Source organism: Manis pentadactyla, chromosome 5 (assembly GCF_030020395.1).
Source record: "Manis pentadactyla isolate mManPen7 chromosome 5, mManPen7.hap1, whole genome shotgun sequence".
Classification (NCBI taxonomy): domain Eukaryota; kingdom Metazoa; phylum Chordata; class Mammalia; order Pholidota; family Manidae; genus Manis; species Manis pentadactyla.
In genome coordinates, this window is record NC_080023.1 from 21,045,604 (window position 1) to 21,069,451 (window position 23,848).

At 35.6% G+C, this 23,848-nt stretch overlaps 1 protein-coding gene across 6 annotated transcripts in view; it reads left to right on the top strand.

The window, feature by feature from the left end:
* The window catches only part of RBPJ (recombination signal binding protein for immunoglobulin kappa J region), a 211,543-nt gene that overhangs the window by 120,890 nt on the left and 66,805 nt on the right, over nt 1–23,848 (top strand). For 2 of the 6 annotated variants that reach the window (XM_036900549.2, XM_036900548.2), the window contains exon 2: nt 20,934–21,116. The exons of the other annotated variants lie outside the window; for them this stretch is intronic. In XM_036900549.2, the coding sequence (XP_036756444.1) occupies nt 21,100–21,116 (17 nt within the window). In that variant the 5' untranslated portion in view covers nt 20,934–21,099. The remainder of the gene's footprint in view (nt 1–20,933; nt 21,117–23,848) is intronic. 6 annotated transcript variants of the gene reach the window in all.

Sequence of the window (23,848 nt, forward strand, 5' to 3'; positions counted from 1 at the left end):
TCACTAGGGAAGTAGAAATATTATTTCCATCAAACAGATGGCACTATGAGCATTGTCCCTAACAGTGCCTTCTGTGGTTCATGTTTATGTTGGATGATTTCCTAATCACACCAACTTGGTATGCTTTTGAAAGATCACACCTGGTAATAGAATATGATGTGGTTATCAAAATGACTTAGTGGCCTTAGTGAATATAAGTTGGAAGTGTATGTAGTTCCTTCATTCCTGGGGAAAGTATCCTGTTCCTTTGAGAGGAATTACCCAGTCAGTACTGGACAGTAATGCCTCAGCTGTCCTGTCGGGAATTCCTTAGCTATCTCTGGCTTTTTGGCTTTCATTAACTCTGACATCAGTGTGTTTTTTTCATTTCTGCTCAGTCAGATGACTATCCCATCCAGTGCTTTGAGGCACTGGTAGTTTTTTTAGGATTAAGGATAGATTTCCATTGTGTAGGAGGAAGACTTTTAGAAAATACAGTGATTCAGGGGCTTTGCAGTTATAAAATCACATTTTTTGCAGCACTATTGTGAAGCTTCTGTGAAGATTTTACTTGTTAATAATAGGATTATCTTTCCTTTTTAAAAAAAATTTTTTATTTTGATATCATTAATGTATAATTACTTAAACAACATGGTTACTAGACTCCCCCCATTATCAAGTCCCCCCCCACATACCCCATTACAGTCACTGTCCATCAGCATAGTAAGATGCTATAGAATCATTGCTTATCTTCTCTGTATATACTGCCTTTCCCATGTCCCTCCACCTACATTATGTGTGCTAATCCTAATGCCCCATTTTCCCCCTTATCCCTCCCTTTCCACCCTCCTTCCCCAGTCCCATTCTCCTTGGTAACTGTTAGTCCATTCTTGGGTTCTGTGAGTCTGCTGCTGTTTTGCTCCTTCAGTTTTTTCTTTGTTCTTATACTCCACAGATCAGTGAAATCATTTGGTACTTGTCTTTCTCTGCCTGACTTATTTCACTGAGCATAATACCCTCTAGCTCCATCCATGTTGTTGCAAATGCTAGGATTTGTTTTCTTCTTATGGCTGAATAATATTCCATTGTGTATATGTACCACATCTTCTTTATCCATTTATCTACTGATGGACACTTAGGTTGCTTCCATTTCTTGGCTATTGTGAATAGTGCTGCGATAAACATAGGAGTGCATTTGTCTTTTTCAAACTGGGCTGCTGCGTTCTTAGGGTAAATTCCTAGGAGTGGAATTCTTGGGTCAAATGGTATTTCTATTTAGTTTTGTGAGGAACCTCCATACTGCTGTCCACAATGGTTGAACTAGTTTACATTCCCACCAGCAGTGTAGGAGGATCCCCCTTTCTCTACTCTACTACAAAGCCACAGTAATCAAGACAATTTGGTACTGGCACAAGAACAGACCCATAGACCAGTGGAACAGAATAGAGAGTCCAGATATAAACTCAAGCATATATAGTCAATTAATGTACAATAAAGGAGCCATGGATATACAGTGGGGAAATGACAGCCTCTTCAACAGCTGGTGTTCGCAAAACTGGACAGCAACATGTAAGAGAATGAAATTGGATTACTGTCAAACCCCGCACACAAAAGTAAACTCAAAATGGTTCAAAGACCTGAATGTAAGTCATGAAACCATAAAACTCTTAGAAAAAAATATAGCCAAAAATCTCTTGGACATAAGCATGAGCGACTTCTTTATGAACATATCTCCCCGGGCAAGGGAAACAAAAGCAAAAATGAACAAGTGGGACTATATCAAACTAAAAAGCTTCTGTACAGCAAAGGATACCATCAGTAGAACAAAAAGACATCCTACAGTATGGGAGGATATATTCATAAATGACATATCTGATAAGGGGTTGACATCCAAATTATATAAAGAGCTCGCACACCTCAACAAACAAATAATCCAATTAAAAAATGGGCAGAGGAGTTGGAGTTGAACAGACACTTCTCCAAAGAAGAAATATGTTTGCTTTTTAAAAATATGTCTCTTTTCCTCTAGTTAGAAGTAAGAAAACACATATCCACACATACTGAGGTCCATGTGTATACTTATGTAATACTTATGTACTCCTGAAGTTTCGAAAACACAGTCAACTATTCCAATTCTGAAAAGTTTCCATTTGTAGGCTATATTTACTCTATAAAAAGAAATGTCTGTTTTTGAAGTAATTTCTTAATGACATCTGAAAGGAACACAGTGACATTTTGGAGACAGTGAAGGAGGTTGCCTTTTGGAAAGATAGGGTGGGACTGTATTTCTTTAATAACTGGTTGGGGCAAGTTTAAGACTGAATAGAGTCATAGATATATCTTGATTTGGAGCCATTAAACAATGTCAAGAAGGAAGAATGTCTGGTGCATTATACATGTTGGGGGATCAGTGGTGCTATTTGTTGAGATGAAATGACACTGAGATAAATGGCATAGTAAAGGAGTTGAGTTAGCATAAGGAGGAATTGTTTGGTTTTGAACATGTTGAGTTTGAGGCCCTTGTGAGAGAGTTAGATGAAGATACCCAGTGGCCAGTTATGTGAGTATATTACATCCATGGTTCCTGGAGCTCAGGAGAGAGATTCAGGTTGGAAGTACATACTGAAGACTGTTCATTATTAAAACCTGTGAGTGGGCAGAATCTCCTGGGGGAGAGTTGGAGTTAAGCAGAAACAACCCACTGGTAAGCATCATCATTTTGGGATGGAGAGAGGTATAAGCCAGTAAAAGAAAACTAATAATAAAGAAAACTATTAATGCAAGAGGTGGGACAAAACCTAGAGTTGTAGCTTCACAAAAATGAAGAGTACTTCTAGGAGGGAAACTGTTTAGTTGTGTCAGAGCTGCATAAAGGGCAAATGAGATAAATCCACATGTTCACCAGATTGAGACCTTCAAAGACCTTGGGAAGAGCAGTGAACTGGTGGAAGATGTAATGTGGTTTGCTGTGTGTTGAGGAAGTGGAGACACCTCAAGAACAGTGGCTCTGAACTTTGTGGTAGTGGAGCCATAGGTGTTGTGATGGAGCTTTTTAAGATGTAATAGGCTTGACTTGTTTAGATGCTGACTGAAGAAAGACATGAAGAGGGAAGTGGGATGAAACTTAAATTGAACTCCTTCCTGTTAGTGTCTTTTCTATAACATGGTATGGCTTCTCATATATTAATAGAAAGCCTACATTAAAAGGGATTATGTTGGGGAGGGGTGCACACATTCACTAATGCTGTCACAATGAAGACATTCATGAATCTGATTCCCTTAACTTTCACTCTTTTCACACTGACTCTCATTATTATATATGTTAATGAGGGAAAATAGATTGTTTTGTTTTGTTCCTGAAGGGATGATGTTTATACTTTGATTTTCTTGAATTTTTTTGCTTGGTGTCTCTAGTGATCTACTGAGGTGTTGGGTTTAGTTATTTCCTGTGAAGCCAAAGGTTGCCTGTCCTTTGAGTCTTTATCTGCATATTGCAAGAGCTGTGGGGCACATGCAGCAGTTTGTTTTGGTTTCATTACTGTATCACAGTCTCTAGGGTTTTGATTGCTCACCCATATCAGTAGAAAGTTAACCTGTACCCCAGTGTATGTGATTATATATTATAAATTAGTGTTGTACTTTTCTAATATGCACATTGAAATACATACAGAAACTGAAAAAGTTAAAATTGTGATTCAAAAATAAGGTAATGTTTTAAAGATACTTTTAGTAGACTGGTTGGAACCCTTTTTATCTTAACAGGTATTTTTTAGTGAGAGCAGTTTATCACTTTTAAAATTGTGATGAAGTATATGTAATATACTTCATTATTTAAAAAATTATTTGTTAATAATTTTGTGATAGAATCATCCAAAGTGCTAGTTCCAAGTTCATTTTATGTCTGTGCAAATCAAGTGATTTTCATAGCTGAAAAGTCATTATTTAAATGCCACGCTTACTTTAATAAGAGTTTTTAATTTTACAAAACTATTTGCTAGGTAGCATAATATAGGAGACTGCTTGTCTTCACAAGAAAAGCAATAAATTTGGGGACGTTTTTGTATAAGAAAAATGAGTAACCCAACCCTTTTAAGTGCTTTGTCACAAGATAAAGAGCAAACCTGTATGTGGTACAAGAGATTTCATGGTTTCTCTCTAGCTGGTGAAGATACTTTGTTTTAGAAAAATAGCCATATCCATGACATCTAGTAGTACTTCCTGCCATTTTATTTTCTTTGCTTGCTAATGAAAGATGAAATGAGTGAGTTTCTTGTGTGATAGGATTTCTCAATAAGATTTTTACAGAAATCTTGTTTCTGTTTGGTTAAAAGCAGCCACTTTTGGAGCAGATAATGCTCCCACTCATTTTCGATAAAATGCTTCATCAAATAAATCAGGCACCCTCCTGATGATACCTTGTCTTTTGGTCTAGTGCTCCTACACCTAGATAAGTGTCTGTCATGTAAAAGGCACTCAGTAGATATTTAACTGTACAATGAGTTTTGCAGTTGAGAATGTTTCCCCATAGATGTTTTTTTACAAAATTTTGCATTTCATTAAGAAGCCAGCAAAAATTATAAACGGAGACATATTAGAAAAACCAGCTATACTACCAATTTTATGGCAAATATCTCACATTAATTTTTTAAATATCAGTCTCCCTTCCTCCCACCAGTGATGTTCAACAGTGTTTTCCGTGCATATTTATGTTTGCAGTAATTTACTGACAGAAAAGTACAGATTGGTTTATGTTCATGTTATTTATTCCCCAAGTCATATTTCAGCCCTTTCTACCATGACAGGAAAGACAAGTCTTTTTCCATGGTATGTGCCTTCTTCATCTTAACACTGTTTTATAAGAAACATCAAAGGAGTCATCTAAACACATGCAAGTCAGTGACATTTTCTAAAGTACCGAATTGAAAATCATTACTTGCCTGAGAGAAAAAGCTCAATCTGTAGAGATGTGATATATGTTTTAGATGCTTGATTATTAAGTATTTTACTAATTGTGATTGCTTTACACTGTCATTTGCTAATATTTTGAAGCATATGTATACATAGGGTGAAGTTAATGTTGATAGTAAATGTAAAGCTGTATTTTTAGAAATTATCCTGGTTCTATCATCTTTTTGACTGACTTGTTATATCCATCTTTTTGACTGACTTGTTATATCCATATCTGATTAGTTAATCATTATGTTTACTTGGTAAAGGGAATGCTTGGAAGAAGTACTACCCTTATGCCATTTATACAGTGTGTTTTAATTATTAATATTTTTTCCAATACTTGCTTTGTTGCAAAATCATCTTAAGGCCCTCACTGTTTTCTGAGGGCTCAGGTCATTACACTAGGTAATTTGTGATAATGTTGAAAGAAATCAGTCAGTGACAGCACTCTTATCAATCCTCCACTTTTGTAGAACATTCTTCCCATAGGCTGGTGTCATCTATAAAATGACGGAGCCCTAGTGATGTGTTCAAAGATTTTTGAGCACCAGCTCTGTTCCAGACACTAGGACATACGACTGGACAAAATAGAAAACAAAACAACTCTGTCAGTGTGTAGAGGTTACATTTTAGTGAGACAGACAAAAAAAAAAGTTATTTATTGAGATAAGCACTTGAGAAGATAAAGTCCAAATAGAAGGAGTGTCAGGAAGAGGTTTTAACAAGGTAAGTTGCTTATGGAAGGTCTCAGTCAGGTGATAACATTTGAGCAAAGGACCTTAAGGATAAGGTGAGAATGTGAGGCATGTATGTATGTCAGGGGAAGAACACTGTAGCAAGTAACAGCAGATATAAAGATCCTGAGGCAGTGTGCCTAGATTTAGATAGGGTATGTGCAGTAAGGACTGGAGTCGAAGATGGCTCCATGGATTTTGACCTGAGCAATAGTAATAGCAGAGTTGCCATTGTTTAATATAGGAAACAGGTTTTGGATGTGAGATTAGGAGATGAGGATGTTTGCAAAGGATAGTTTGCTTGTATGGCTTCTGGATTTTTCGCGATGACAAGTTAAAAAATGTCAGACAGGCCAAACTATTTCACTCCAAATTGATGATTCTTAGGGAAGGTGAACTAATTTATTTGCCCGTGCCAAACAATTGTAGACGAAGGAAACTTTCCTGAAGTAAATAAAACTGTTTCATACATTAATTTTGGATTACCTAAACAATTGCTTGAAAATTTTGTGCTTTATTCTGTTAGAATGCATAACTTTTCTCCCAACTCTGTTGATTTAAATAATAAGTATAGTATGTACAGACTGGAAGGTAATCTCTGATCTGAGGAACATAAGCACTAAGACTATACAGAAACAGGGAAATAGGAAGACACAAAGGCCCAGTATTAAGACTAATGAGAAGAAGACAAAGAAAGTTTTGACTAATGTGCTATGTGATTCATTAAAAAAATATATATATGGTTACAAAAATGACCAAAATGTATTTCTCATATATAGTTGGTCTTTTCCACAGTTTCTGAAACCCTTGGAATTTCCTAAGTGATGAGATTTGTAATGTGTCTTTTGCTATGTTCATCAGGTGACTTTTTAAAGCACCTAAGGCTGGGGGCTGGTTGCCTGTGGAACCAACCTTGTGATAAGAGGTTTGGAACTCTCAGTCCCATCCCCAACCTCTGGAGAGCAGGGGAGAGGCTGTAGGTTCAATCAATTGCCAACAGCCCATGATTTAATCAATTGTAACTATGTAATGAAGCCTCCATAAAAACCTGAAAATTCAGGGTTTGGAAGGATTTGGGCTTGGTGAACATGTGTAAGTGCTGGGAGAGTGGTGGGCCTAGACGGAAGCTCTACGCCCTTTCCCCATACCTTGCCTGCCCTGTGAATCTCTTTGGCTGTTCCTTAGTTATATCCTTTTACTATTAACTGGTAATTTAGTAAGTAAAATGTTCCTTGAGTTCTGTGAGCTGCTATAGAAAATGAATTGAAACCAAGAAGAGGGGTGGTGGGAACCTCCACAGCTGGTCTGTCAGAAGCCCAGGTAATAATGTGGGCTTCTGACTGGCTTTTGAAGTGAGTGGAGGAGCAGTCTTGTAGGACTGAACCCTTAACCTGTGGGATCTGTCTCTGGGTAAATAGTGATAGAACTGAGTTAAAATGTAGAACACTGCTGGTTGCCCAAAGAATTGCTTGTTGGCGTGGGAAATCCCTTCCTCATGTTGGAATTGATACCTGAACCCATGTAACCGCATACTTAGGTCACCAGAAATTACTTGAGAGAATTTTTCTGAGAATCTTTATGTTGTTAACAGTTAATTCAGGACAACTGTGTCTATCAAAGTATATTTATAAAGCCTGTTTTCTATACAGACTATGTTTATCTTTCTATATGAGCTTCCTGTTTTGATAATATGTTTATATATTTGGAAACAGACCCATGCTGGATAGGTCCCATTGCTTTAGTATATACAATAGAATACCCAGTTAGGGTCACTTCATTGTATCAGCTTTTCTAGTTATGTTAAGAAGGGAAGTAGGCTAAGAGGTGCTTTGAGGTGTCTGTGTTTGTATGTGTTTGTTCCTCATATCTATTTTGTTTGGGATTATACAGTGATCTTTGTTTGAAGATCAACAATAAATCATCTACACTGTTTTAAATTCAAAGTAGCATTAAAATCTACCTCTACATCTTTGTCCTAGTGGTGGCAGTTTTAACATACATTCATTATTTTCTCTGTAGGATTGGAGTTTACTTCCCATCTTTTAAAAAAACAAGCCAAAAACTATCCATGGCATTTTAGTAAGTCCATACATACTGAAGTTTCATAGGGATTGTTTTGTCTAATGCATACAGGAGTTTCTGCCATAATGCAGTATATTTTGACAAACTTTGAGTTCTGCAAAATCTGTAAACGTAATAAGGCTTCTGGGGAGGAAAGGTATAGACTAGTGAGAATCCATGGGAACTCTGACCTTTATTTTAGTACTAAGAACAATAGCAATTCTAATAAAAAAACCAAAGACTAGTATTTTTACCTTCTGTTACCGTCTTTGGAGTCTTAAACCCTGGACTCTACCCTCCTAATTGTAGGTTCTAGGAGGCCATTGCCTCTAAGAGACTATTTTCATTAAAATTAAAACTCTGATCCAGTGTATAGCCTTCTTCATTAATCCATTGTTTTAATACAAAGGGATTTTTTTTTTGCAGCTTTTGTCAAATAGGTTAGCCCAGCTGAAAGAGTAAGTTTCTGAAGCCACTAAATCAACCACCACATATAAGAAAGAAAAGTCCTTACAAAAGGTTTTTTCAGGTTTTTTTCCCCCTTAAAATATGTATCTGTTGCTAAGGTTTTACATTTAATTGTGAAAAAGCTTGTTCTCAGTTGCCTCAAAACATTAGTATGTTAGGAAATATCATGTATAAGGCCACATAACTTCCTTTTACACCAACATCATTTCCCTTTTTCTGGTTGTCTAAGAAGTCACTCAGAGCAAGAAGACATACTGTGGCAGAGCAGACTTTATTTTTGTTTTGATTTGATTTGTTAAAGGCATAGGGTGCAGGCAGGTAAGTAATTAGTTTTGTAATCAGATCAGTCTGAATTCTGGCTCTGCCACTTAAATGTCACTTTCTGTGAGTTACTTGACATCTTTAAACATCAGTTTCTGTATCTGTAAAATGAATTATTATACCTACTCATAGAATTGGTAGTAAATAAACGAGATAATAGACAGTCTTATTAAATAAGTTGCTAATAAAATGTTAGCTCTTATTTGCAGTTGTCATTGTAATTCACAGTATGCTTCAGAGCATGCCATAACTTACACCACTACCAAGGAACATTGTCAGCAAGTTTAACATTTTCAAATCATTTTTATATTCTTCTCGATTATATTTAATATAAATATTTACAAGAAGGCAAGGTTTTGTTTTTACTATCAGATGTAGGCCATAAGGAAAACTACCAAATTTGGCAAATGAGATTTGTATTTTTCTTTCTTGGCAAAGATTTTACACAGAAAACTTATTATTAAAATAATAAGAATATGCAGAACTATAATTGTATTTAGTCTCTTGTGATGTAAAGGGAATACAACAGGTTTTTTTCCTTAGGGCACGGGAGAACTTTTTTTTTTTCTCTATTTAAATGCCATTAAAAGTTTTATACTTTTATACTTTTGCCTGTGGTGTGTGGTTTTTGAGGTTCATATTCTCTCTTCAATTCAAAGCTTCATTTTAACAAATATGTTCAAATGGGAACCCATAAAAACTTCTTACTGATTCTGCGCATTTGATTTAATACTGCCTACTGATGTTTTCATTCTGAAGTTAAACACATCCCATGGGTGGACTGTGTAAGTGTCATGCACTGAACTCTTTCACCAAATTCTATTCAGGAGTCATTTCGTAAAAATTTGTTATAGACAAGAACTTTGAACATCTGAAGTTTCATTAAAGATGAGACAGTTTTGTCCTCAGTATCTTGTGCGTCAGTGGGGGATCCAGTTATGCTCATAACTAACTATAATGTCAGGAAAAACACAGTGGCTTGTGTAATAGACACGTTTCACAGTTGGGGAACATTGAGGTACAGGAGAAAAGGGAATGATTAGTTCAGACTGGGAGCTTCAGCAAAGGAGTCTTCATGAAGGATTTCTTCCTCTTCTTAGTTTTAAACTTTTAAATTATGCTAGAGGAAGATGAATTCTGGTAATATGGAGGCAGGAGATTTTGTTTAGGAATACTTGAGTTACTCTGTCCTCTGACCCTGCCAGTCAGGATGCAGTTCTTGTTGGAGGAAGATGAGTTTATTCAGAAACCATGAGTTCTCAGTGTTTGTAAACATTCTTTTAAATGGAAGAAAACAGAAAGCAACATAAGCTTGAGGTAGTGGTAGAGTGAGAATGTGGCTGTTTTCTCAACTCAGCTAGAGCTGGACCTCATGAGTGTATGTCACTGAAAGCTCTGAATACTCTTAGGGAGGTTGGGCCAAGACAAGTATGTGCCAAGATCTGTGCAGGCACTTCTGTTCTGTGTAGCTGCTGCCATTCAGTTAAGTTCTTTATCGTTGGCGAAATAGAGGAGAAGCTAGATCAGGCCAAATAAATCAGGGGTGAGAATCTTATCTTGTCTGTACAGGTTCTTCCTGGCTATTTATAACCCATTTGAAATGTTATACAATTCGTATATAGTCATCATTTTACCATTATAGTTTAGAAGCCCTCCAATTCTACCCCCTCCCCCATAGGTAACCACTGTTACAAATTTGTGTATATGTTCATCTCCAGAATGCTTCCATCTTCCTAAACTGCAACTCTGAACCCATTCATTATTCTCCATTCCCCCTACCCCAAGCAATGGTGTAACCACTATCTCTATGAATTTGACTCCTGTAGGTACCTCATAGAAGTGGAGTCATATAGTATATTTACTTTTGTGGCTGGTTTATTTCCCTTAGCATAATGTTTTCAAGGTTCATCTACTTATAGCATGTGTCAGACTTTCTTTCCTTTTTAAGGAAATGTTATAGCATAATGTTTTCAAGGTTCATCTACTTATAGCATGTGTCAGAATTTCTTTCCTTTTTAAGGCAGGGTAGTATTCCATTGTATGCATATATGACATTTAAAAAATCTGTCCATCTGCTGGTGGACACTTGGATTGCTTTAGTTAGAGGGTTTTTTTTGGTTGAGGGGGGTTGGTTTTGTGTTTTGTTTCTTTAGTTACTGGAGAGTAGATATAATAAAATTGAGTGTGATAAAACTGCAAAACCACTGCACTCTTGCGCATATCCACTGTTAGAAAATAATGTGTTTTCACAAGGTGATTACAGAGGATCTTACTTTGTACAACTCAAGTATGTCATGGCTATTGAAAAATGACTTAAAATGCTTATCATACAAGTGATAGGCACTTTAATGGTCAAAGGTATATCTAAATAAACAGGATTTAGAAGACCTGAGATTTTTAATATAATCATTAGATTATTGTGAGGATTAAGTAAAATGTACAAAAGTTTGTACACTTTGGAGTACCCAAAACAGAGAAGTTGTTGTAATACATGTTCTAGTCTGGTTGACTGAAGAATTGTTTTGAAAAAATTTGAATTATTAGATAGATGAAATGGCCCCAGCATCTAATGAAATAACTTGAATGATATGGGTATCATAGAGAAGGGATTAGTGAGTTGCCTTCAAGTAGGTGTTGCCTGTTAATTGTGCAGCTGTCTCCAAAATCCGTATTACTTTGTGGCAGTAATTTTCTATTTATGTTAAAATGAGAGCAGTGAGGTAAGAGTAAGTGTATCAAGGAGGTTCCTTTCTCTTTTTATTCATTACTACTTAGAAAACACATAATTCACTTTCCAGGTTCTCTGCAGTCCATTTCTATTTAGCAGAGTTGTAACTGTGAACCCAGCAGTCTGAAAATGTGACTTCTATTAATATATTTCAACATAATTCCATCTTAGGAAAATATTCTAATTATGTTTTAGAACTCATTAACACATGCTTCTCCTAGATACTCCTTTTCTGCTAAAATGTATAGCGATACAAATTGCTGTACATCAAATTTTCCTGACAGTTGGCACTGGAAGATTGAAAAGCATGAAGATGAGACAAAATGTGTATGAAGAATGGTAATGGCAAATGAAAACAACAGATCAAAAGAAGTCTCTGGAGACTCTTACACTCTTCTTGCTATGATGGCTAAAGTTATAGGGCAGCTCTGTAGCTTTATTAATTTCTTCCAGCTTCATTGTAAAAGATAAGCTAATAGAAGGTAGTTCGTAATTCAAATGAGATGCTTAGCATGTGGAAAGCACTCCATAAATGTTATCTGTGAAATGTATTATCTCTAGTTCTATGGGTTTGGAAGTAAGGCATTTTGGTGGCTGGAGAACATCAGATAATAGGTTACTATTCTTAGCTGAAATTGTCTTTATTGTTTCATTTCTGCAGTGTTGGAATATGTACCATCTCCCTTAAGTTTGTCTCTCTAGTTGGAGATCTTAAGTATTCTTACCACATTATCTTTTATTTAACACTGACAAGTGCAGATGGCAGAGGATACATAATTAAAACACTTGTTTATTAGATCACTTGTTTAATAAATACTACTTTTACATCATTAGGTTTTTTTAAAAATCTAATTGCAAGCAAGAACTAAATAGACTAACTTAACTTGTTATCTCCCCGACACACACACACCTTACTGTAGTAAACTCTATTAGAATATCTGAGCATATCCAGTTACTTCCAAACTGAACTGCTGAAACCACCACCCCGTCCTGTTAACCTTCTCCTGAAATCTTCCCTGTCTCAATAAATAACTCCACCAATTGGGTTGCCTAGGCTAGAAACCTTGGAGTCACCATTGCTCTTTTTTTTCCTTTAATTCCACAATCCATTGTGTTAGCAAATACTGTTAATTTTGTGTTAAAAGTATGCCCATAGTTTCTTCACCTGTGACACTTCCACTGCTTCCCCCATGGTGTAAGGCTCTGTCACCTTTAATATATATAGTCACAGTAGCCTCTTAACTATATTGCTTTTTCCTCTGTGCATTATAGATGTTCTCTGCTCAGCAGCCAGACTCATTCATGCATATCTTCTCTGCTTAGATCTTCATCATCCTCAACTCAAAATTTGGAGTAAAAAGCCCAAGATTTTCATGATTTGTGGTGGCCCCAAGAATATGCACATGCCCAGTCCCACCTCTACTCACACAAGCTCACACGACCTCATCTCCTAATACCATCTCCTGTAAGCTCTGTGGTCTATGCACACTGATCTCCTTGCTAAAACACTCCTACCAGGGCTTTGCAACCTGGTTATTTCTTTTGTATGAAACACTCCTTTCACCACCTCCTTCAGATATTTGTTGAAATGATGCCTCGGTGAGGGCCTATTTAAAATTGTACCCCATCTCCTGTCTTCCCTATCCTTTTCTTCTCTGTTTTTCTCTATAACATTTACTACCATGTGACATTCTAATCACATTGTAGATTGTGCTGCCCAAGGATTTTGGTCTTACGTGTACACTGAGATATCCTTAGTGCTTATAAAAGGCTGACACATTGTAGATGTTCAAATATTTGTTGAACTAAAATGAATTTGTCAAGAGAAAGGAGAAAGTGCTTAAAGGCATGAATAAGAGCTACAGATTGGATCATCGCCCACATAATTGGAATAAATATAAATGTGAAAAATCTTTTTAACTTAAAGCTTAAGTATTTCTTGATCATTAAAGTAAAACATAACTAGGAAAATATTTTGATTTTAAAATTGTGGTACTAGGAGTAACTGATTACCCAAATTGTGCCTTCAAAGTTAGTAAATGTTTATGCCTTCTCTGAAAGGCAGTATTTTAGGTGCCTTTACATTTACTCATTATTTAAGCATTATTACTGCAGTTCTGTGCTGATGTTGTCTACAGAGAAGTTGTGACTAGTCAGAAGTTAACACAGCCAATAAAGTTTCTAACCTACAACTCCTGACACCAAGTCTGTAACTCCATCAGCACATTCTCTTCATGACCACATAGTCTTCTAAGCCACCAAAATTTACATTTGATTTTGTACAAAAAGAGACCTCAGCTGCGAAGCTGAAGGAGAAAGAAAATATAGGGAGAAAATTCATCCATAAACATTTTTATAAATGTTTACATAAAAATTTGACTCACGCTCTTTAGCATTTCTTACTTAGTTTCCTCTCAAGTCCTAGAAAGGAAAGAAATTTCTGGTTTTTTGCTTGTTTTGAGTAAATGTAGAAGTATTTATAACCTGATTTACCTTATAACAACTACTTTTCTTCCCTAACATCCTTTACTCAGCACTTTTGAACTACTGTTCTCCCATTTCCCTTTCTGCTCTCACCCCCCCTCGCCTCCCCTACCCCCCACTCCTAGTGTCCTACTTTTGATCTCCAAGATAGGTAACAACTTGCTAACACGAGCCGATATGAAAAAGGATTGCATGTGTGTTTGTCTGTACATGCATATGCTCATATGCATGTGTGCATTTAAATTACACCTGTCCATGCTGAATTCTAGCACCTAGAAATCTAGCCAAAAATATAGGCATATCCCGGTTGCACTCTGAGTGTTTGCCACTTTAAGAGCATCCAGTAGCATCAGACACTTTGATAGACATTTTTAATCAATGTTCCTGAAAATTAGGATATGTATTTTTTTTGAAATAAAAAATTGTATGTTTGCTTTTTTTTTTCCGAGAGGGCATCTCTCATTTATTGATCAAATGGTTGTTAACAACAATAAAATTCTGTATAGGGGACTCAATGCACAATCATTAATCAACCCCAAGCCTAATTCTCAACAGTCTCCAATCTTCTGAAGCATAACGAACAAGTTCTTACATGGTGAACAGTGCAAGGGCAGTCATCACATAAACTTTCGGTTTTGATCACGCATTATGAACTATAAACAATCAGGTCAGATATTAATATTCGTTTGATTTTTATACTTGATTTATATGTGAATCCCACATTTCTCCCTTATTATTATTATTATTATTATTTTTAATGCTGAAGTGGTAGGTAGATGCAAGATAAAGGTAGAAAACATAGTTTAGTGCTGTAAGAGGGGAAATGTAGATGATCAGGTGTGTGCCTATAGACTAAGTATTAATCCAAGCTAGACAAGGGCAACAAAACATCCACGGATGCAGAAGATTTCTCTCAAAATGGGGGGTGAGGTTCTAAGCCTCACCTCTGTTGATCCCCAGTTTCTCACCTGATGGCCCCCCTGCGACTGTGCCTGTCTTAGGTTGTTCCTCCCTTGAGGAATCTTACCCATCTCTGGCTAACCAGTCATCTTCCGGGGCCATACAAGGAAATGTAAAGTTGGTAAGTGAGAGAGAAGCAATATTGTTTGAAAAGGTTAGCTTTTTACTTCTTTGCAGATTTATGCCCTGTGGCTTTTATGCCCAGCATTTGTCTTGAGGTATCTTTACCACCTGGAAGAATTATGATACTCGGTAATTTCGATATGAGGCACGAATTCTACTTAAGGGTTGTAATTAGGAAGGAAGAAGAAAAGCTATAGAAGTAGCAGACGGCAGAAAACATGGAAAGATTGGTTATTTTTTTGACATATCTTCTTGTAGAGTAACTTCAGCATGTATAGGTTTTAAACTACTAATTAAATTGTGCACACACATTAACATAATAGAAATACAGCTACATAACCAAAGCAGACCTACAATTACCAGCCATGTCCAGTGAAACCAAGAAAACCAGTTAGGCACCCTAGGCATTTGTGAAAACTTATCAATGATATGATGGATATTGTCTAACTGAATTTGAATAGTTTGAGAAAAATCAGACAAATTAAAAGAACACATTCCTGGGAAATGGATATGTATTTTAAGTAAAGAGCTTTCTTTACCAGTTCGGAGTTCCTCAGAAGTAAAAATAGCTGAATATTCCGTCTTCCACAATTGCTAGATCATTACTGGGTCTGTTGACCTGGGTTTAGCCTCTTAGCTGTGATAGTTGATGGGCCCCTTCCTTGCCTCCAGTGTTTAATTAGAAAAGGAATTACGCTTTTATTATCAAGATGGGAATCAGGATAATTTGTGATTCTTGGAAAGATTCTTAAAAATTACTCAAAATCAGGTTTAGCTTTAGGTTTGAAATCCTTATTAGCATAGGCAAAACTAGTTAAGATTTGAAATTCAGAGTAAGTGATCTTCATAACTTTCATCATAGCAATGGTTAATTTTGTCATTATATAACAAGACTTTTTTCAAATACTTCTTTAATAAAACTTGTTTAAAATTTAAGTTTCTATAGAATACATCCCCTAAATTATGATACATAATTTAAGACTTTGTATCATCAATTCAATATTCAGTATTCTTAAAAATTTCTTATATGCAGTAACCCTATAAGAGCTTATGTAAAAGCACCAACTTTGCTTAGCATGTGTAGGATATCTATCATTGTAGGCACTGAAAACATTAAAATTTTTATTTTTCACTCCTAGCCTCGCCTATTTCATTTCTTCCTCCTTTGTTCTTCTATTATCTTTTTAAATACTATCATGTGATGTTAAATTCTATTTCACCCACTGCTTCTGCAGTTCAGGGGTGTGGGAGTTTGGAGTGAAATAGCATATACAAAGGTCCAGCAATCTGAAACACTGTAACGAATTCTGAGAAATGTGCAAAGTCCAGTATGGCTAGAATATGCATTGTATTTGTATGTGTAGGAGGAGACCAGAAGCTGGATCAGGAAAGACCCTGAGAAGGCAGTTGTTCAGTTGAACCAAACCCTGCAACCTATAGTCTTTCATAACTTTTAAAATTTTGTGTTCTTACCACGTTAAAAGTTAATTTCTTCCAGAATAAGTCTACCTTGATGTATTTTAAAAGGTGGCGAATGTCTGTGTCACCGTTTGGTGATCTCTTAAAAGTTTTCTATTGAGATTTCTGGGGGTTTCAGAGTAAAGAATAAAATATGAAAGAATATATAACAAAATTTACCATATGTGAAAGATTCAAGACTTCTTTCTGGAGTTTTCTGATCTTAGATTTTTGATAATGGTTAAATTTTCTTGGCCTTTTTTAAGAAAAATAAAGTTGGCAAAAGTAAAGGTGAAATTATGAGTCCATTTAGAAAGTGACCCCACTAACTGTTGTGAAATCAATTCCAGCATTTAAGTAAATTAATGACATAGAATAGAATAAGATTATATCTATCTGAATGTATATCAGGGTTGTTACGTAAAAACCTATTTTTGGTTGTTGTGAACAAAGTTTGAAAAACCCTATTTAATATTTCTGTATGCTTATGTGTATTTTTATGTGTATTTAGAAAAAGTGCCCATTCATTTACTCAGTTGAGAACCCACTGATTCTCCTTCTCACCTCCCCCACCCCATTCATTGGATTACCACTGTTGTTCTAAATGCTTTACATATATTTACTCACTTTTTTCCTTCCATGAATGTTATTTTTATCCCCTTTTTTAAAAAGGAAAAACTAAGGTATCTAGTGATTAATTAACTTGCTTGAAGTTGTGTAGCTGCCAAGTTGTGGATTTGTAATTCAAACCCATGCAGCCTTTTCTTCAGTACCCACCCATTCTTCTGACCATCAAACTTTATTGCCACCTGTGTGAAGGTACTGTGCAAAGGCACTGATAAATGCTGGAAATACATTTATGTGGTTCTTGGTTCTTGAGCTCAAATAAACTACATATTTGTTATATTTAGAATTTTCTGTGCTTATTAAAAATTACATATACAAACATATGTGGAAAATGCTACTTTTAATTAATTAGCCACATATGCTAGCATATTACCATGCTCTAAGTGTCACTGTTATTTACTGTTGTTCCATTGTATAGATGTGCCATATAATTTGACCATTCCTCTGTTGTTGGAAAGAAATTCCCAGTGTTTTCTTAGTAAGTAATAACTGCAGTGAACATCAGAATGTATTCAGTATTGTCATTTCATGTTACTCTGTGAGGCTGTTTATGAAATCATAAAAATTTGTGAAGTTACTGGCATCTGTTTCTGATTACTTTTCTGAGGTTTATGCTTTAGCAGTAGTGCTGACCTTATACGTTCATAAGCCTTGTGTGTTATAAATTTAGTAGCCCAAAGCAAAACAAAATTTAGTAGTCACAAATGGTGTCCTATGTTAATTTAAATTATCTTTCAAAGTCTCTGTTGTCCTTGATACTGTCATTGCAGCATGTGTAAGCCATTCCTAAATATTTTCTTTCATTCACTCAAATATTTGTGTGACTGTTATGTTTTGGAACACATTAAACGTACCCTTCATCATGAATGTTCTGTATCTAGTTGTCAATCTTGTATCCATAATGGGGTGTAAACATTTTCACATACTTAGGTCATTAGTACCAAGAGTGTTCCAGGTTTTGGTGGTTAAGATGATGTGTTTACAAAGACAATAGAGAAAAGCTAACCACTTAGACATAGCATAGCAAAGAAAGCTGTTAACAGCTGGCATGGAAATGTATTTCTATTTCTGTTTATTGTAAGAAGTGAAATGTTTTGTAGACAGTTACATAGGGTATTTTATGGTTAAATACACATTGATTTATATGGTTAAAAGGTATGTAGTTGGGCGTCAGAATTTCTGACGGGTATTCCTATTAAATCCACTATTTTGGACTTGAATGCTTGTAAAATGAGTTACTATTATTGATGAAAGTATTGATGACCTTTTAAGTTTGTTAGTTAATAGTTTTGAACCTTTGAATGTAGTTATTCTGTAAGATTTTGTTTCAGCAATTCTAAAAATGATTTATTTGAATCATCCAACTTATTACCAAGTGGCGACACAGTAGTTCTGATGAACACTTTAGCCGGTAGTTTTGGAATACAGTGTAAATACATGGTTTCACTTTAGATTTAAAGTTGCCTAGGAGATCTCTGTCCATAGTTTGGGGTCTTTTTCAGTGCTTTTTCTTACTCTCTTAATTTAATCATGTTATGAAGCATGGGGAGAGCTGTCTATCTGTTTTGCTTTTTTAAATTACTGATAACCTGCCTGAATGGCCTCACCTTCCTCTGCTAATAAATAACTTCTCTTCATATGGGGCTGAGACTGGTAGCAGTCCATGAGACAAGGGCCCAGTTGGGAAAATGTAGCTGTATACCCTCTTGAGGAAAATACCTTTCAAGCTCATTTTTGTTTTGTCAGCTAAAACTTTTATTGATAACTATTATGATTTCCAAGTCAACTGTGTAAGATCTTCAAGTGCATAACTTCATGAAAATACTAGATTTCATTTTTAGGGATCAGATGAAGTTTCTGATTTGAGTGATGAAATATGATCCTTCTTAGTGGCTTTACATGTATATATAGTCTCTTTCTAATCCATAGCTAAAAATCCACTTACATACATTGAATGAGTTTTTAATGAGAAGCATTTGTAAAATTACATTATAGCTTTATCAGCCAGGTTGAAAATAAGCTTAATTATTGGACTTAATTTCTTCTGATTGCTTCTCGAAGATTAGCATAGCAGCTTGAGTATGAATTTTAGAGTTGGTCATGTGAGATCAAGTATCTGACCAGCTTTCAGTTTGTTGTGTGATGGTGAGATTGCTTAAATCATTGAGCTTCAATCTCATCAACTGTAAAAGAGGGCAGTATAAAAGTGGTAGATCAGGATGAACAAAAATGACATCAAGAGCTTAGCATGGTTCTTGGCATATTGTGAAAAAATGTCAGCACAGTACCACCCTTTTCCCCCAACAACATTCCCCAACAGTATTGTAGAAAAGGTGCCCAAATTTCAGCTAGATCTAGATTTAAGTTTTAGTTTTCTTCTTTTATTTCATGGTTTCTTGGGTCAGTCATTTGATCACTAACTCAGTTTTCTCCTCTAAAATGGAGTTCTGAAAGTTAAATGAACTATTAAGTGCTTTAGACCTAGGCTTTTATTCTTTACTTTTATCTGACATATTTATATTTTGCCTTATTTCCCAAAAATTAACATTATTCTTTATGTGCAAGGGAGGAACTGTACTTCAGGAACATTTACCTGATAGTTGTGTGTTAAATGCATTTGTTTGGAGTAGCAGAGTATAGGAAACTGTGGGTGTCCTTCCAGGAGGTTGTAACGTATACAGACGCATTAAGAGGTTTTAAACTGGAGGAGGAAGGGTCAGGGGGTTACATTAAAGTGGTAATATGACCAGCTTAAAAAGATGGTTGTGGCTGCAGCGATTTCACTGAACCAGGCCCTTATTTCTGTTCTTCATTAGTTTCTTCCCACCTACTCTGGTAGGGTTCGTTCTTATATGCAATTCTGGCACCATTGTCAGCTTTCTAAATAGTGGCGTACATTTTATAATCTCCATTCCCTACAACCTGCAGTAAATCTAAATCTCAGAAGTATGTGATTTTCCTGACAGTGGACTTGAAAGATTTTCATCAGTTGAATCTACCCTTTCAAACAGGAAATAGTTTCTGTTTGCGCACACTTTCTCCTTAGCGCACACTTTTAGCTCTAGCTGGGAAAATCTGTCATTTTCCACATTCCTTGTCTATTAACCTTTACACAAGCTCTTCAAAAAACCCAAAGAATAACAAACCTCTCCCAACTACTTTCTTTTCTTTGAAACCCTCTCTATGGCTTGCTTTTATTTACTAAAAACTTCCTGGTCAGTCATCTTAAAGTAATTTTAATTGCTCTACGACATAAATGTGTGTATTAGCAATAATTTTCCAGTTTTACTTTCTGTAGCTTGAGTGGTCTTTCTTGTAACTATGGAGTGCCTTTTCTCCATAGTAAAGTAAATTCTTAGATTTAAAATGTATATATAGACTTCTTTTTGTATCATTTTTAATAATAAAATATTTTATATAAGAAAGATGGGTGGAGTGAGGAGGAAAGAGGGACAGATAACCTGCCAAGGCAATGGTAGAGCGGCAGTAAAACGTAATAGCCATCTATCATTGACATACTTGCTCTTCCTAGAAGTAAACTTAAGAAACTGGAGCTCTTTTCAGTTTAATTACTTGCACAAAATTAAAATGATTCAGTAATATTAACAGTAGGAGGGGCTTTGTTTGAAGGAACCCCTGTTGTCTGGTAGTGGCATTCCATTTTATACAGGTGTATGGGTGATTTCTAGCTCTCATTCAGCACAGAATAGTCAGGCAGTCAGGGGTAGACCTGACACCTACCAAACATTCAGACTTGTCTTTTAGGTTATTTTCATCCTTCAAAAGAAAACTGAAGAATCAGTTGGGGCAGAGAGACTTAATGGGGTTTTTAATAGGTCTCAGTAAAGTGAGGGCTGTCATTCTGATCACTAAACATGTACTCCTTCCTCATTCGTATGAGAGTTCACATTAAAATGATTGTGTTACATAGTAGTAGCAAGCAGCTTCTTTATTTTTCTTAGTCATGGCAGCAGTTAACAGTTCACTAGTGACTTAACATACCAACACTTAAGTCCTTATTTTTTGTTTTTGTTTTTAAGTCATTGAAATTATGAGACTATCATTCAAATGGAAGCGTAATAGTTCTTCGGAACCATTATGATCTCAAAAGGAAAGGAGAATGATACAGATACACTGGCTGAGGTGTTTTGAGGTGCATCGAAGTGTTCCAAGCTGTGACTTACCTTAACATGTTCTTGAAGTACCATGGCGTGGATTAAAAGGTATGCTTTAGAAATCTCCCAGTGACCCCAAGGTCATGGATAAAATGAATGCTCATGAGTCTATTGCATTTTTTAAGATATTTGAATATTTAGATTGCAGATATGGTTATGGAATTAAGAATAGTATTTGTTGTTGTTAAAAAATCCTCATGTATCATAGACTTAATGAGTGTTTTTTTTTCTCTCCTTTTTGAGATACTGTTATAGAAGACACTGAGGTAGATATTCTGCCTAGATTTTAATAGTAATGGACTATAATTTCTTTCACTAAATAGTTTAGGGATTATTCATGTGTTAGTCTGTAATTTTCTTTCTAGCTTACATCATAGACCAGTTTCTCTGCAGTGCTGTCATTTTATGGTAGCCTGAATAAGGAAATAGTTGAATTTTTCAGTTGGAGTATTAATTTGACCAAACAAAATAATTCTTACTTGGGCCATTTATAGTTTGTGCTTGTTTTTGTCTTTTCAAAAAATTTTCACCAATTGTATCTTCATCTGTATATGCAGTTGATCATTCATGTGTTTGTGGTATGTAGTCCCACTGTTATTTGTGGTTGTAATAGTGGCAATTCTAGGCTTTGTATTACCCACTTAACCATCAGAAATCTTTGTTTTTATGTTCATAACATTTTATATGAGTGATGTGGTCAAAAGCATTTCTTAATTATTTGAAACCTTGGAAACCTCCTAATTTTGTACGTTGTGTTTGCTGCTAAATGTTTCCTTAAGGATGGTGGAAGTGAATCAACCCAGAAAGAATGCTAAATTCATTAATGTTACACATTGGATTCAGAATTCTTTATCTCTAAGGTAACAAAGGAAAATATGTTGCAGAGATAGGAGTTTAAATCATGGATAGATAAATTTAACGTAAATATGCTGATGTAGTCTTTAATTGGTATCAGTTAGTATACTTTATGTTAAGATCCTTTTGACATATCAGAAGTTAAATTCTTAATGGACTTTAGTTATTAAAACTAAGACAAAACTGCTTTATCTTAAATCCTAGTCTGTAATGGCAATGATCTAACCAGGTTTCAAGACAAAGTCAACTGCTTATTAACCAAGGCAATCACTCAGTTTAACCAGGTATTTTGTCTTATGACAAATAGTAGTATCTGCTTTCCAAAAATATCTTTTCTGACATAATAGATTGGAAATGGTAGTTGATACATTGTTTATAAAATATATTTCTCTATAATATTTGCTACTTCAACTTTTAAAATCTCTTTTTGGGGTAGCGTTTGGGCATCTGTTTTGACTCCACAGAGAATTCTTGATACACAGCCAAAGCTGGGAACTCCTGTACCCTTTGGAAGACTTTGTAGCTTATTGGTTAAGAGCTTAGACTCTGGGGCCAACTGACCTGTATTTCAGATTTAATACTATTTTGTTATTTTCACAGGTTGTTAGGAATGATCTGGAAAAATACATAAATTTATGTTTTAAAAATATAATAAGTATATAATTATAATTTACATATTGCATCGTGTGCATTTGTATATATATGTGTGTGTATATATACATACACACACACCCCTATATACAATATACACATGCATACACACACACACACACACACACACACACTTAGTGCAAGGTTGAGCATGTAGTATGCCAGCATTAGATTAACAGCGGTGATGATTAAGTGTCAAATCAGGCACTTCTTTTTTGGGGGGTCAGGTGCTATTACATTTTTTTCTTATCATGAGTCTTACACTTTCTCCTATGATCTTCCTGGAGTTAAAAAAATCACTTTTTGACTGATGTTTTGAATTCTTTGGGCTCTGTCCTATGAGTGAAAGAAGATAGCCACTAAAAACTGGTAATTTATTGATGGTCCTCTTATTCTGATAGGTTGATTTGTGCATCCTCAAAAACTGTATTTTTCAAACAGCGGGTTTCAACCCATTTATTAGTGAGTAAAGAAATCGACTTAGTGGTTTATGACCAGCATTACGACATGTATTAAAATTGAAAATAAAGTATCACAGTGCATTGAATGTAGAAAAAAGTATTTTAAAAAACTTGTTCCAAGTTTTAAAAATGCTAAATTAACAAAATATAGACACATTTATCTGTATGTTGTGTTGAGGAGGAATAAATATCCTCTACCCCTTGAAGTTCTAGCTGCTTTAAGATTCAAATCGACATGAGACAGATAAACAGGAGGAAAAAAAACCCCAAAGTTTAATTACATAGGTATGGGAAATACGTATGTATGTCATCCTGAACCAAGGAGGAGGAGGGTAAGGGTCTGAGGCTTTAAAGGAAGAGGGAAGCAATTCACAGGAATATAAACGAGTAAGTGTTTGGTAAATAAATGTTTGCTGGGCCAAAAGGAAACACTGGGACATAGGAATTTTAACAGATTTTGCCCCATTCCTCCCTGTTTACCACCCCTAGGTTGTATTATGATGTTTCTATCTGTGGTGGTAGCTCTAGTCCTGGAGCAGGTACTCTATGTAAATTGTTTTTATGCAGTTGGAGGGTTCGGAAGAGTCAGAATTTCTTTCTTGAGTCATTTGGGCCTTAATTGTTTTCAGCTCTGAAATATGTCACAGTGACACATCTTGGGTTGGACTGCTCTTGACCCTTACGTCTGATTGGATTGTTTTAGTTCCACTAAGTATACAGCTCTGATTACCACAGATGTCCCTCAGAAGTGCTTTTAATTTTATCGTTTTGCCTCGCTGAGAAGTGACCAGGGTAGGTTCCAGTCTGGGCTTC